This window comes from Felis catus, chromosome A2, assembly GCF_018350175.1.
Source record: "Felis catus isolate Fca126 chromosome A2, F.catus_Fca126_mat1.0, whole genome shotgun sequence".
Lineage (NCBI taxonomy): Eukaryota > Metazoa > Chordata > Mammalia > Carnivora > Felidae > Felis > Felis catus.
Genome location: NC_058369.1, coordinates 29808999 through 29821840, shown reverse-complemented (window position 1 = coordinate 29821840; position 12842 = coordinate 29808999). Strand labels below are relative to the sequence as shown.

The window sequence follows — 12842 nt, the reverse complement described above, 5'->3', positions numbered from 1 at the left end:
GAGAGAGAGAGAGAGAGACAGACAGACAGTCAGAACATGAGCAGGAGAGTCATGAGCAGGCAGAGACAGAGGGAGACACAGAATCCTAAGCAGGCTCCAGGCTCTGAGCTGTCAGCACAGAGCCCGATGCGGGGCTTGAACTCAACAAGCCGTGAGATCATGACTTGAGCCGAAGTTGGATGCCCAACCAATTGAGCCAGCCAGGCACCCCAAAACAATCCGGATTTCTAAAAACAGTGTATCTGCGAAATAAAACAGGTGTAGGGGCCACCTGTTTTTGACCTCGATTTGGGATTACCTTTCTTTACCTGCTTATTTACCCCATTAGCCTATATGCTTTCTGAAGACTGGAACTCTGTCTCCTTGCTGGATGGCCAGTACCTGGTACAAACTAGATGCTTAAGAAAGGTCTTTGAATGAACAAACAACAAAGGAAGGAATAAACAGGCCAGCCATAAAGGGTCTCCGGTGAACAAAAGCCAACCCTAGGTATGAGTCCCTCTAAAACATTCAAGCTCTGTGATGCTGGAAAAGTCATTCCCTTCCTGGAAGTGGTCTCCTCCCTTGGGAAGAAGGTGGATGCAGTCCTAACACCCTGGCTACCACCTGCTTCAGCTCTAGGGTTAAATAATATAGCATTTGCTTTGTAGCAACTCAACAGTTATCGGGTATAGGGATGACCCTTTGCTATCTGTGCACAGGGACATGCATGGGAGAAATCACTCTTAATGGTATCTGTCTCCTTTGTGACCTCCCTGGGATGGAGGGGGATGTATGCCTAAATCAAATCAAGTTGCTGGAGAGTAAACTGGGAAGTATTGGCTGCTAGAGCAGGTGGGTAGAGAGCATGTACCCAGGCTCATGGCAGCTCTGTCATTGTTTCTGTGGGACTACAGGAGGGATCCACGTTCTACTGGGACACATGTGGTCAGTCATTCTTTGAGCAGGAGAGGGGCATTACCACACGCCCACACTCAGTGTTCACCTGTATCTGTTTGGTGGAGCCTCCATTATGCCAAAACAACCCCCTCCCACAATTAGGGTTTGCATCTCCTCCCTCATATTTTTATTTTTGATAGAGGGGGACAGAGGATCCAAAGTGGGCTCTGTGCTGACAGCAGCGAGCCTGATGTGGGGCTCGAACTCACAAACCATGAGATCATGACCTGAGCTCAAGTCGGGTGCCCAAGTGGCTAAGACACCCAGTCACCCCACATCCCCTCTTATTTATTACACTGTCTTCCAAAGAACAAAGCAAAAAATCATGTCAATAAAAAAAAAATCACTTGTTTTTGTGAATAGCATTTTATGAAAGTAAATGTTTATTCATTTTTGAGCGAGAGAGAGAGAGAGCGAGGGAGCGAGCAAGCAGCGGAGGGGCAGAGAGAGAGAACAGAGAGTCTGAAGCAGACTCTGTGCTGACAGCAGCAAGCCTGATGTAGGACATGAACTCACAAACCATGAGATCATAACCTAAGCTGAAGTTGGACGCTCAACCGAGCCACCCAGGTGCCCCTTGAATGGCATTCTTAATGAGGAGGGATCAACACATGGCAAAATTTCTTCAAGTGTAAAAGGTGGGCGTAAAAGAGATCTTTTAATCTGCCCGCGGCGCTCAATCAGTGTTGACTGACTCATCTACCGCAGAATTTATAGATGACTCAACCATGTGCTCAAGGGGGACATCAATTTCTCAGATCAGAGCATGAAATTCTAACACCAAACAAACAAACATGGGTCAGATGTTAATACTGCCCCTTGGAGTTTCCATTTTTTCTGCTCCAGAGTCCACGTAGTTAGCTCAGCCCTATCTGAATCTGAGAATTAACGTTGCTCTACGTTTCTGGAAAGTTCTTTAAGCTAGAATTATGATCCATAATATTGATGTTCAACTTGTCATCAAGGTAAGATAGCACTGATTAGCTGGGATAAGAAACAACAAATAGGTTATCTGATTCAATACCAAAACTGACTCTGTTTCTCCAACCCCTGAAATTACAGTTGGTCCCGTAAAGTTTCTTCCATGTGATTCTGGCAAATCCAAACCACAGGATCTTTTCAACAAGTATGTGTCATGAAAACAGGCTATGGAAGGAAGTAAATGCCTCCTGACAGGCTACTCCTCATTTAGGCAAAATAATGTAATGATTAAGCCTTTAGAAATTTTTTTTTTTTCATTTTTAGAGAGAGAGCACATGTGGGAGAGGGAGACGGTGAGAGAAGAATTTTAAGCAGGCTTTATGTCCAGCACAGAGCCCAACAAGGGGCTCGATCCCACGGCGCTGGGATCATGACCTGAGCCAAAATCAAGAGTTAGAACTCACCTGACTGAGCCACTCAGGTGCCCCAAAATAAAGTGATGATTATGACAGTGGGCTATGAGATGGTGGTTCAAATCCAGAATCCACCAAAGATTAACCCTGTGACTTGGGCACGTCTACCTGATTTCACCAAGCCTTGGATTTCTGATGTGCTAAACGTAGTAACTCCTAGGATTTGAACGCTGATTAGGGGGCAATGTAATCTGCTTAGCACTTGTGCAGTATGGTAAAAACTCCAAAGATTCTGGGCTCTCAAGGCCTTACGATAGCTACTGTAGAGGGGGGAGATTTGGCTCAAAGAGAAAAGAGCTACCTTCAAAGCAGTTGTCCTCTGGATTGCAGAAAAAAATTTTTTAATGATCTCGGCCAATACTCACAATCCTAAATGGACACTGACGTCTTGCTCACAGTAGTGAAGCTACGCTACAGAGCAAGTTCATAAATAAACAAGTAGTGTGCCCGAGCACAGGGACTGGACAGCCTGCACAGAGCTCTTCGCCCGGCATCCACCTCAAATTATGCAAATCAAAATGAAACCTTCCAAAAACTCCCCCTTCCTTCTGAGTGGTAGCAGCTGTGAGGCTCCCTGTCTTTTCAGGAACGTCAGCACATTGGTGCCATGTAAACAGCTTGTCTTGGGAAGACAGGGCATCGGGAGCTCTTGGAATGCGTTTCCTGACTGTTAGTAATTCAAAGGTGCCTTTTGTTGCCGTCCTGAGTAGTAAGGCCAAAATGGCCCACTTCAAAAATTCTTCCACGTATTGGCTCTCCCTCATTTCTACATAAATGATTACCGCTAGGAACCATTGCCCGGTTGATATGGATTACGATATTTAAAAGGCACACACAGGGCACCGTTTTCAAAAGGCAGCAAGCTGTGCCTGTTAGTGGATTTTTCATCGGTTTCGTCTTTATTAGCTGCCCTATAACCCTGACCTTTGTTCCAAAACATTTATTTCTTCCGAACTTCACAGCAACTTCTGCATTGCTATGGATGTGGGTTCCTATAGCTCTTCAATACAGCCCTTTGCAAGGAGCATTTAACAAAGAACTGTAGCATCCTATCTCTAATATGTATCTGAGTGAACCAATATCAAAAGGTAAGTTTCTCCCACAAATCCGTGTTGCCGCCTATAAAAATACTGCTCAAAGAGACCCTAGTGGCCCTCTGGGAATCTTTTCATTGAAAAAAATTAAAAAATACAAATCAGGTCGCTGCCATATTTTTTTCGTTCGGGCCAAATGTGAAATAATGAGACGACTCTGATGGTTGGCCTCCAAAGTTGTTCCTTCAAGGAAACATCCTCTTGGCCAAATGATGCCAGTGGGTGTGAATATTTAAAGATACTTCTGACAGCACTCAAGGAATATCCATGTGCTCTCCACCTTACCATGTATCCTGGGGGCTGTGGGACTACCTCTGGCCAACGGTGAGCCAACGGTCCTGAAGGATTCCACTTCTGGGCTGTGCAATTGAGAACGAGGTGCCTCCTTGATTTTTTTTTTTAATCCCTGCTAAAGCCCCTTGGGAAACATGTGTCCCAGAAAAAGAAGCCCCAAGTGCAAGAGAGCTGCCCAGCTCCATCAGTCTACACACTGATGACCAATGAACTCTGTGTTTTAGACCACTAGGGTGTTGGAGAGTGTCTGTGGCAGCTAATGAACCTTGCTCTGATGAAGCCGGTCATGAGTTAATGAGGCTGACCACCGGGCTTCAAGAAGAGTGGGCTGGCTGAGTCATGCCTTTAACCTAGTTGCTTAGGGATCTGCTCTTCTGGAATTGCTTTTAGGCCCACTGGGAGCATCCCCCCAACCCATTTCATTAACCTTTCCTTTTTGGTCCAACGTGGTTCTGTTCTCCTCAGTTGGTTCACCTACATTTATACTCTACTGAGCTCCAAACACATGACTCTGAGCTATTTCTAGGATAAATACTTGGCACTTCTGAGAGCATTCCGAAGAATGAACTCTAGAAGGAAGTTCCAAAAGCTATTTCCAAGCCATGTTTGAAGCAATGACACATGACTGGAAAGTATACAGCCACACACTGATTATGTGTGAGGGACAGCATTCATTTAGATCTGTAAATCTGGTTTTGTCAAAGAAACTTCTTTTCTGGCACACCAGGACCCAGAAGTGAATTTTTATTGTTCACTGAAGTCGGGGATAACACAGCTATCATTGCTTGTTTCTCATGCACCAGGCCCTGGGATAACCATTTTCCAGAGCACGCACCTACTCCTCACGGGAGCCCAATGGGCCCATTTCTGGACTATATTGCAGATGAAGAAATTCTCAGTTCTTCCTGCTGGCACCTCTCCTAAGGGGCCTTTTCAAAAAGTTGGGTCACAGTGTTCTATTAGTTTCAGGTGTACAATATAGTGGTTGACTCTTCCTCACATCACCTGGGGCTCATCACGACCAAGTGCACTTCCTAAGGGGCCTATAAATAAGCCTTCCCGCCCTCCCCCGTCGCTACCCCCCAGTGAAATTTTAGTACCAATAACGTGCTGTGCTTTTGTGTACGGCATGTGTATCTGTGCCTTAAAAGAGTACGTTTTTTCACCTCCCAAGAACTCATGTTCACCCACTTGGGCATAACTGAGCCCCTGCTGACAACACGTGCTCTGAGGCCATGGGTCGTGAGCGGTGGATCCTGGCTCCAAATCCAGGCTGTCTGCCTCTGGGCCCAGGCCGCTCCCTCACCGCTCCCCAAGACTGCCTCTTTCTCATCTTGCCTTCCTGTAGCTGTGGTTCCTTCACGCCCTTCCATCACGCTTAGGCTAAGGCACATATCCCTTCGGGTGGCACCCCAAGTCTTTCACGATCTGGCTCTCGCTGTCCCCCAACTCCAGTGACAGTGGACCCCAGATGCCTGCTTACGATCTGCCAGATTCTCTCCGGCCCCATGCCTGCACACCTTATTCACTAGGCTTAATCTTCAAGACCCAGCCTGGGCATCAGGCCTCCATGCAGCCCTGCTTTTGTGCTCTCCTGGTGCTCTGGACGTAAGCCTCCAAACGTCCTCCATAGTTGAGAGGAGAGGGGAGCGGCCCTTCTTCCAGTCCATGGCACATGCATGCATGACAGCAGAGTCCTCGCTGAGAACCCTCGGCTGGCTGGGCTGAGCTCGCACGCCTGCTTTGTTTCTTTCCTACTACCCACGTGTGTATTTCTTTGCTATCCAAATCAGAATTCTCTTTTCTTAACAGACACCCCTCTCCCCCTGGTTCTAATTTCGCCACTTCTTTTGAAGGCTGAGACACTGGCTGCTTCTGTCTACCTGGCACCTGCACCTGGTCACTTTCCGGGCCCTGGAGGTCCTTTGGGAAAACACCCGTTGTCCAGTTTTGTGCATGTGATTCCGATGGCAGAGACCTCACTTCTGGGCTTTACAGTTCATTTAAGAACCAGGCCTGACAAAAGTCCTTAATCCCTCCAACAGGCTCAAGGGGTGAACAAATGACCTGAGTCAGTTCTAAGAGACACCATGTTGGGGCTGAGATGGAACACTTAAGGGAATTTCTCTTCCCTTCCACGGGGATGGGAGGGTGTATGTCTCATGTGGCCCAGAGGCCACCATGTGGAAACAGAGGGCCTCAGAGAAAAGCCCACACGGGGAGAGCAAATCTGAGACAAGAGGGAGAGAAACACAGGCACACAACACAAGCTGAGCCCTGCTGTTCTGTCTGGTTCCTTCTCGCCAATCTAGCGGGGCCTCGTGCGCCAAACTTTTCAATTCTGTGCATCAATGGATTTTTTTCCCCGTGAGCGTAAGGCCGCTTGAAATTGGTTTTTGTCAAGTCCAACACTGTGGATGCTGCTGCTGCTCACTTCGTGGGCCGTAGTGGGCACTCAACCAACACTGGGTCCTCTACCTTCCCTGGCCAAAGACAGCAGGGGACGCTCAACAGGAAGGCGCTGGCACAACAGGCCCACTGACCCCACCTCCCGTGGATTTGGCCGAACGTCAGTTGTGCTAAGCTATCAGGGGATGTATGTGTGAGACATGCATCTTAGTGGTTCAAGAAGGTTATAGATTCTAATGTTTGTTTATTTTTGACAGAAAGAGAGAGAGAGAAATGAGCAGGGGAGGGGCAGAAAGAGAGGGAGACACAGAATCCAAAGCACGTTCCAGGCTCCGAGCTGTCAGCAAAGAGCCTGACGCGGGGCTGGAACCCAGAAGCCGCAAGATCATGACCTGAGCCGACGTCGGACTGAGCCACCCGGGTGCCCCGAGGAAGGTTATGGATTCTAGAATGAAAATGCCCTGTATTCAAAACCAGGGTTCACCCCACTTCCTCCAGAACTCTGGGCCAGTCGCTTGACCTCCCTGAATTCCCAGTCCCTAGTTTTTTAAGTGGGATAATAGTACCTGCCCTAAGACTTCTTTGGAGAATCACCTAAGACGGTGCCCCCCAAGTGCTCGGCATGGTTCCTGGCACTAAAAGGGGACTCGGAAAACCTTAGCCAGCACTCATGGAGAAAAAGAAATCAGAGACCTCAGCTTTCATCCTGGATGCATTCAACTGCAGGGTCCACGACTCCGAGTGACCACACTCAGGGACCAGAACAAGAGCTGCAGTCAGTCCTTCGGTGCAGAAACTGCCACCACACTGAGCCGGCTGGAACCCCTGGGTGCCAGGCCTGCCACTGAGGAAACGATCCAGAAGGTGTTGATCTGCCTCAATGCTCCACTTAAGTCAAGTCAGCTTGCCAATCACCCGCTCTCACTGTGCCTCAAAAGGCAGAAAAGCAACACTGTCAAAACCGCATTGCCGGCAGGAAACGCCTGTCTCTTCCGCATTGACCCATTTTCTGTGTGAGCTCCCCAATGCTTCCTTCTTTCACATGAATAAAACACAAAAAAGTTGGGACAGAAAACAGGCCCTGGTCTCCTCTAGGCTGTTCTCCTGCTTAGCCGACTCATCCGTTCTAATGCTAATTCAATGTTACTTTCCTTCATCTCTAAGAATTTTTCTCCGTCGCATTCACTTTTGTATACGGGCACTCAGAGTCTAGCAAAAGATCACGTGCGCAGTCTGCTCAAGTTTAAACTTCTGGTTATTTTTTTTAAATTTATTTATTTTTTAAATGTTATTTTTGAGGGGGAGAGAGGGAGGGAGAGGGGGAGAGGGGGAGAGCATGAGTAGGGGAGGGGCAGAGAGAGAAGATCTGTGCTATCAGCAAAGCCCAAGGCGGGGCTCGAACTCATGAACTGCAAGATCATGACCTGAGCCGAAGTCAGATGCTTAACTGCCTGAGCCACCCAGGTGCCCCACTTCTGGTTAATCTAGCTTTCAATACATACACATATAGAAGGAAGACCTAATTTTTATACACAAATCGTTATTATTCAATACATTTTCTATTCAGACTGAGTTTTTCTAAGGAGTATTATCCTTTTCTGATGGGAAAATGCATCTTGAATGGAAGGGCTGTAAAGCTGTCTTTACCCGATTATACAGTCCTTTCCTCCACGTAGCTTGCAGTGTGGACCTGTGTGTTTTGGCTGGCACGGTTCCTTTGCAGGGTTGGCCACATATCCCATGGCCTTTCTTGGTCACAGTGATCTATTCTCAGCAGGGGGGAGGGGTGCATAGGACCAAGACGGGCCAATCGCAAGCAGCCCTGAGGTTTTTGCTACAAGTGCTCAGCACGGGAACCGTTTCACACTGCAGCTGGTATACAACGGTCACCGGTGTGGGGCAGCCGTGCACTGTCTCCGCTCCTCTGTGGGGAGGGTGTGCAACTCAAACCACACAGTCCCGAGCACGGCCAAGATAGGAGTGCACACATCTTTTGCTACTTCTATATATGCAGACCCGTGTTCGGCAACTTCCAATATACAAATGGGCTCCAGACCAGTGAGTGTTTGCAAACCACTTGTCCTGGAGAAGGAGCAACGTGGAGGTGGGCTAGCATTCCGGGGCTTATCCCTGACACCATGAAATTTGTGATCCAGCAGGTCTGCAGAACTAAGAGTGTTATAGGTGCCATCAGACACTCAAGGAAGCTGGAGATGAATCCTTATCTCCTGGTTCTACTGAATTAGAACATACAGCCTACCTGCATTGCTACCCTCATCACCTCCTTCTGGACTAGTTCAATCAGTCTCTCAGATGATCTCTTTGCTTCTGCCCCTGATCCTCTCCAAGCTTTTTGCAACATAGCAGCTAAGTAATCCAGAAGTTAGATCATAACATCCTTCTGCAGCAAATCCTACTTATCTCAGGGTGAAAGGCAATGTATTCAGAATAACCCACAAGGTTGTACTTCACAGGACTCCCCTCTACCCCATTTCTTCCTAATGCCCTCTCCGACCACTCTCCCCCATGCTCACGTGCTCTGGCCACACTGACCTCTTAGCTATTCCTGAAAAATATCAGGCACATTCCTGCCTCAGGGCCTTTGCACATGCTGTTTCCGCCACTTGCAACTTGCCCTACATGGAGCCCATTTGAGTGTCTTTGGATCTTAGTCCCTTTTAGATCTTAGCTGAAATATCCCTTGACACTTAGGGCTTCTTTAACTACTCTGAACACTCACCATCAATCCCAGAATGCCTCCCCTCTTTCCAGATTTAGTTTTCTCCTTTACGCACTGGACACCATCTTAAGTATCCTAGATTTTACTTATGGGCTTTGTTTATGGTCTGTCTTCCCCACTAAAAAGTAACCTCCGGGAGAGAAGAATGTCTGGCATATAACAGGAGCTCAAAATTAATTGCAGGAAAGGCAAGAAAGAAGCAAGGGATGGAAACAGGACGCCTGCTCATCATGGAGGAAGCTTGTTCAAGGCCAGAAGCCTCCTACACTAGTCTGAAAGGTTCAGGTAGCCAGGCCAACCTACCTTGCTCAGTTAAGCTGGCTTGGAGAAGGTAGCTGAAAAATGCAGAACTGTTAAGCAGAAGCTGCAAGAAGGCTTCCCAGGGGAAGTAGTGAGAACTAGTTCAAGGACAACGATAATACAGGGAGGACTTAAAATCAGCCGTTTTTATATTCCATGTATTAAATGCCACGGAATACGCTAAAGGTTTCCCTACCACCGGATTTTCAGCAAAAGGCTGTGACAAAAATTTTCAGGTCAAGGAAGGTCATTAGGTAGATACAGCAAAGTGAAACATGGCCCCTGAGAAGCTGGAAACGCTACGAACCTCATTAACTCATTTCCCATAAACTAAAACTTCAGGTGGAAATGGGATTTCAATCTAGCAAATACCAGCGCTGGGATCCGAACCCAGATCTGCCGGATTCCCAAGCGAAAGCTCCTGTGGCACTAAATCTCAAGCTCATCCTAAGTGCCCTGATCTCAGAAGAGGCTCCAGCCCAGCAGCTGCTTCCAGATAGAGCGGATCCCCCCGATGGTGACCCCAGCAACACTCCAGCTGCCTCACCTTGCTGAATGAGAAGCCACGGGCTCCCCTCCCCGGGCAGCGTGCTTGCGGCAGAACCCAGCCCACACTTCCCCTCTGTGGGTGCGGCCTGGCTTACTCACCTCCAATAAACTAGCACAGCAATGAGAAGGATGAGGCACACGAAGGTCAAGGCTGATACCACAATCAGAGGGATGATCCACTCCATCCTCCCTGGAGAAGGACGGCTTATCATTCCAGAGGTGTTCTTTTCTGCTGCAAAGAGAAACCATGGCAGTTAGAGGAGGGGCTGGTGGAGACGGGGAACAGGGAGCCAGAACAAGATACGGAGCTCTGTTCCAGTTTGGGGTGGTTTCCAGAGGACGGAGTTGCCTGCTTCGGCTACCCTAGGATAAGAGTGGTCACCTGTAGCTGGCACCACTTCCTACCAAGTCCCAACCCAAAAGGCGCTTTTTCTGGCACTGCCTGTGGGACGGACTCGCGGGTAGAGGTCAAGGTGTTACACAGAGCTGTGTAAAAGACACACATCCAGCCTCACTCCGAGAGCATGGCGACCCACAGCAGCATTTGGATACACCGAAGAAAGGTGCTCCAGTCTGAAGGCAGCATCGCACTTGCCTCTAGAAAGGGACCAGGGCTGGGGGAGGTGGCCGAGAGCCTCTCAGGGTCCAAACTGCCAGGGCCGGAGGGAGGGCCTGAGGGGTTTTACTAAGATAAGCAGCTACAGCAACAATGGTTATATTCTTCACCTGCTCAGCACCCATCACCGCTTCCTCTAGTACCTGTACCCCATTCTGTTTTGCCAAACCACCTCTCCCTGAAAGATAGAGTCATAGTGGGACAACCAACCAAGCGTGGGACTCCCAGTCTCCCAGGCAAGGGGGGCGACTGGGCACGGAACTCCAGGCAGAACAACAGCTCTCACCCTGGAGTCCCAGCCCACGACTCACAAGCTGAATTATAGAACAATCCAGCAGGAACACCCAGAGGCCACCTACCCAGCAGTTCCTGCCACCCGGATCCCCCGAGACCCCGTTTCTCCAGGTTCTCCTCTTATCCCCATCCTTCTAAAAGTTCAAGGACAAGTGGGGATAGGAAGCCATGCCTCGCTCTCGTCCCAGCACACATCTGCCTCTGAAGAGCAGCCCATCTAGGGGTTCAAAGGAAAGTCTGAAATGATGTAGGATTTTCTCTGGTCCACAGATACCTCTTACCCAAGCAGCTCTTTCCGCTGGCTCTTGCAGGCCCCGGAGGATCTTCACAAGTCCCCAGGAGGCTCCGGAAGAAACCTACTCTCCTTTAGACCACGGGGGAGATGCCTGGAAATCTCCAGGTGGTGCAAATGGAGCTCAGATGCCTCGTGGGGCTGGGAAGAGCAGGGGTGCCCGCAGCCAATCATGGGAGGCAGGTGGCGAGAAAGCAAAGGTTAACTGTGATCGCAGGGAGAAGCCCCTGGAAAAATCTACGGCTGGCTGCAGGCTGACTTGTTCTCAGCAAGGATCCTTCTGCTCTGCAAAAAGTAGGCCAGCGTTCAGCCAGCCCAGAGTGTCCCTCTGCAGGGTGGCTTAAATGCAGGGCTCATCAGGCTGGGTTTCCAAGTCATAAGGTGGGCTGCCCAGGAAAGAAGGAATTGGCCCTGGGACCAGATTTATAAAGAGGCAAGTCTCCTGAGTAATGAAGACGCATGTTAGCGAGCTTTTCACTGGCTTCCTCCGGTTTACTTTGATCCCCTCTTTTGTTTCCCGCACGGGCCTGTCAACACGCAGGGCCAGCCTGATGTCAGCTCACAGGTAAGAAGACAGAGGCAGGCAGGTGAGGCGCACTGTGATGAAAAAACGTAACACGGCACTTCACGGTTTGTAAAGTATCTTCCTCACTGTGCCAGCCCATTTCTCTTGACCCCTCGCTCCACAATTTCTCGTTAGATAGCTATTTGCCAAGTCCCTAGTGCGTGCCAGACGTGGTCCTAGGGGATGGAGACACAGCAGGGTGTCACATGAAAACAGCCCAGCGCCGTGGGGCAGGCATCACATAAAGGCGGAGAAGCAGACCTAAGAACATGTAATTAGGGTGAAATGGATGTGATGCTAAGGAGAGCCCAGGGGGTCTGAACAGGGGAGGAGCTGTCCTGTCTTTGGGATTCTGGAGGGGGCTCCTTGACACGGACACCTGAAGGGTGAAGGGGAGTTAGCCAGGCTGAGCCCAGGGGGAGAAGTGTGTTCTGGACCGAGAGCATGAGAACGGGGGGAACCACGATAGAGAGGCAGAGGCCAGATCAGCCAGGCCCTATACGCTGAATTAGGAACAGGTTCTAGTCCCAAGAGGATTGGAAGTAGGGTTGTGAGCTGAGGCTTACAAAGATCCTATGTGCCACCCCTCCCTTGACATAAAGCTTTAATAGCAAAGCTCTGGTGAGGCTGAAAGAACCACAGTCACAAATGAGAAGAATTTTGGCTGGGTACTGCAGGGGGCAGCCCAGCCAGGCAATTATCTGGCTGATGGCCGGGAGTATCTTAAAAACCGGAAGGTCCTGTTCATGGAAAACGTGGCGGGAGGGTTGCATTACAGGCCACGTGTCCAAGTGAATTCAGTATCCTCCCTGGGAGGCCTGTGCAAACCGGGTGAACCCCCAATATCTTATTTCTCTCTGTGCCTCTTGACAAAAAAAAGTACCCTTTGCCTGGGCTACTACAAGGTAGGCAGGCAGGGGAGGAGGCCAAATGCTAACACCAGGTCCTGTTCATCCTGAGACACTGAAAAGGATGCTGGGCCGAAACAGCCCCTCACGCCCGTCTGTCACTGCGACACCCATTCCAGTTCCAACAGTCATTGGAAACGCCAGCTCTGGGGCATCTCTGCCAACCTAAAACCTAAAACAATGGCCACCCCAGAATTTCTCAGCCTTCTAAGTCCTGGTCTAGCTGTGAGGGTCAATGGCATATCCCGTTGCCCCAGAAATCTCATATGTTGGTGGTTGTGTCCGTCCCTCCCTCATCCCCCACAAAGTGAGAGGGCAAGTTTGCATCATGCTGTTGGGGAGCCTCAAATCTCAGAAAAGTCTTGCCAGAGGAGAGAATGGAGGTCTGCAGAGTAGGGGTCTTGAAGTCACAGCCGGCCTGGGGCCGGGCGAGGCTCAATCTCCGCTT

At 49.5% G+C, this 12842-nt stretch overlaps 1 protein-coding gene across 5 annotated transcripts in view; it reads right to left on the bottom strand.

Moving 5' to 3' along the window:
• The window catches only part of PTPRG (protein tyrosine phosphatase receptor type G), a 718204-nt gene that overhangs the window by 75363 nt on the left and 629999 nt on the right, over positions 1-12842 (bottom strand). For 4 of the 5 annotated variants that reach the window (XM_011280147.3, XM_045051779.1, XM_045051778.1 and 1 more), the window contains one exon: positions 9819-9951. In XM_011280147.3, the coding sequence (XP_011278449.3) occupies positions 9819-9951 (133 nt within the window). The remainder of the gene's footprint in view (positions 1-9818; positions 9952-12842) is intronic. The other variant, XM_045051777.1, reaches the window with a different exon arrangement.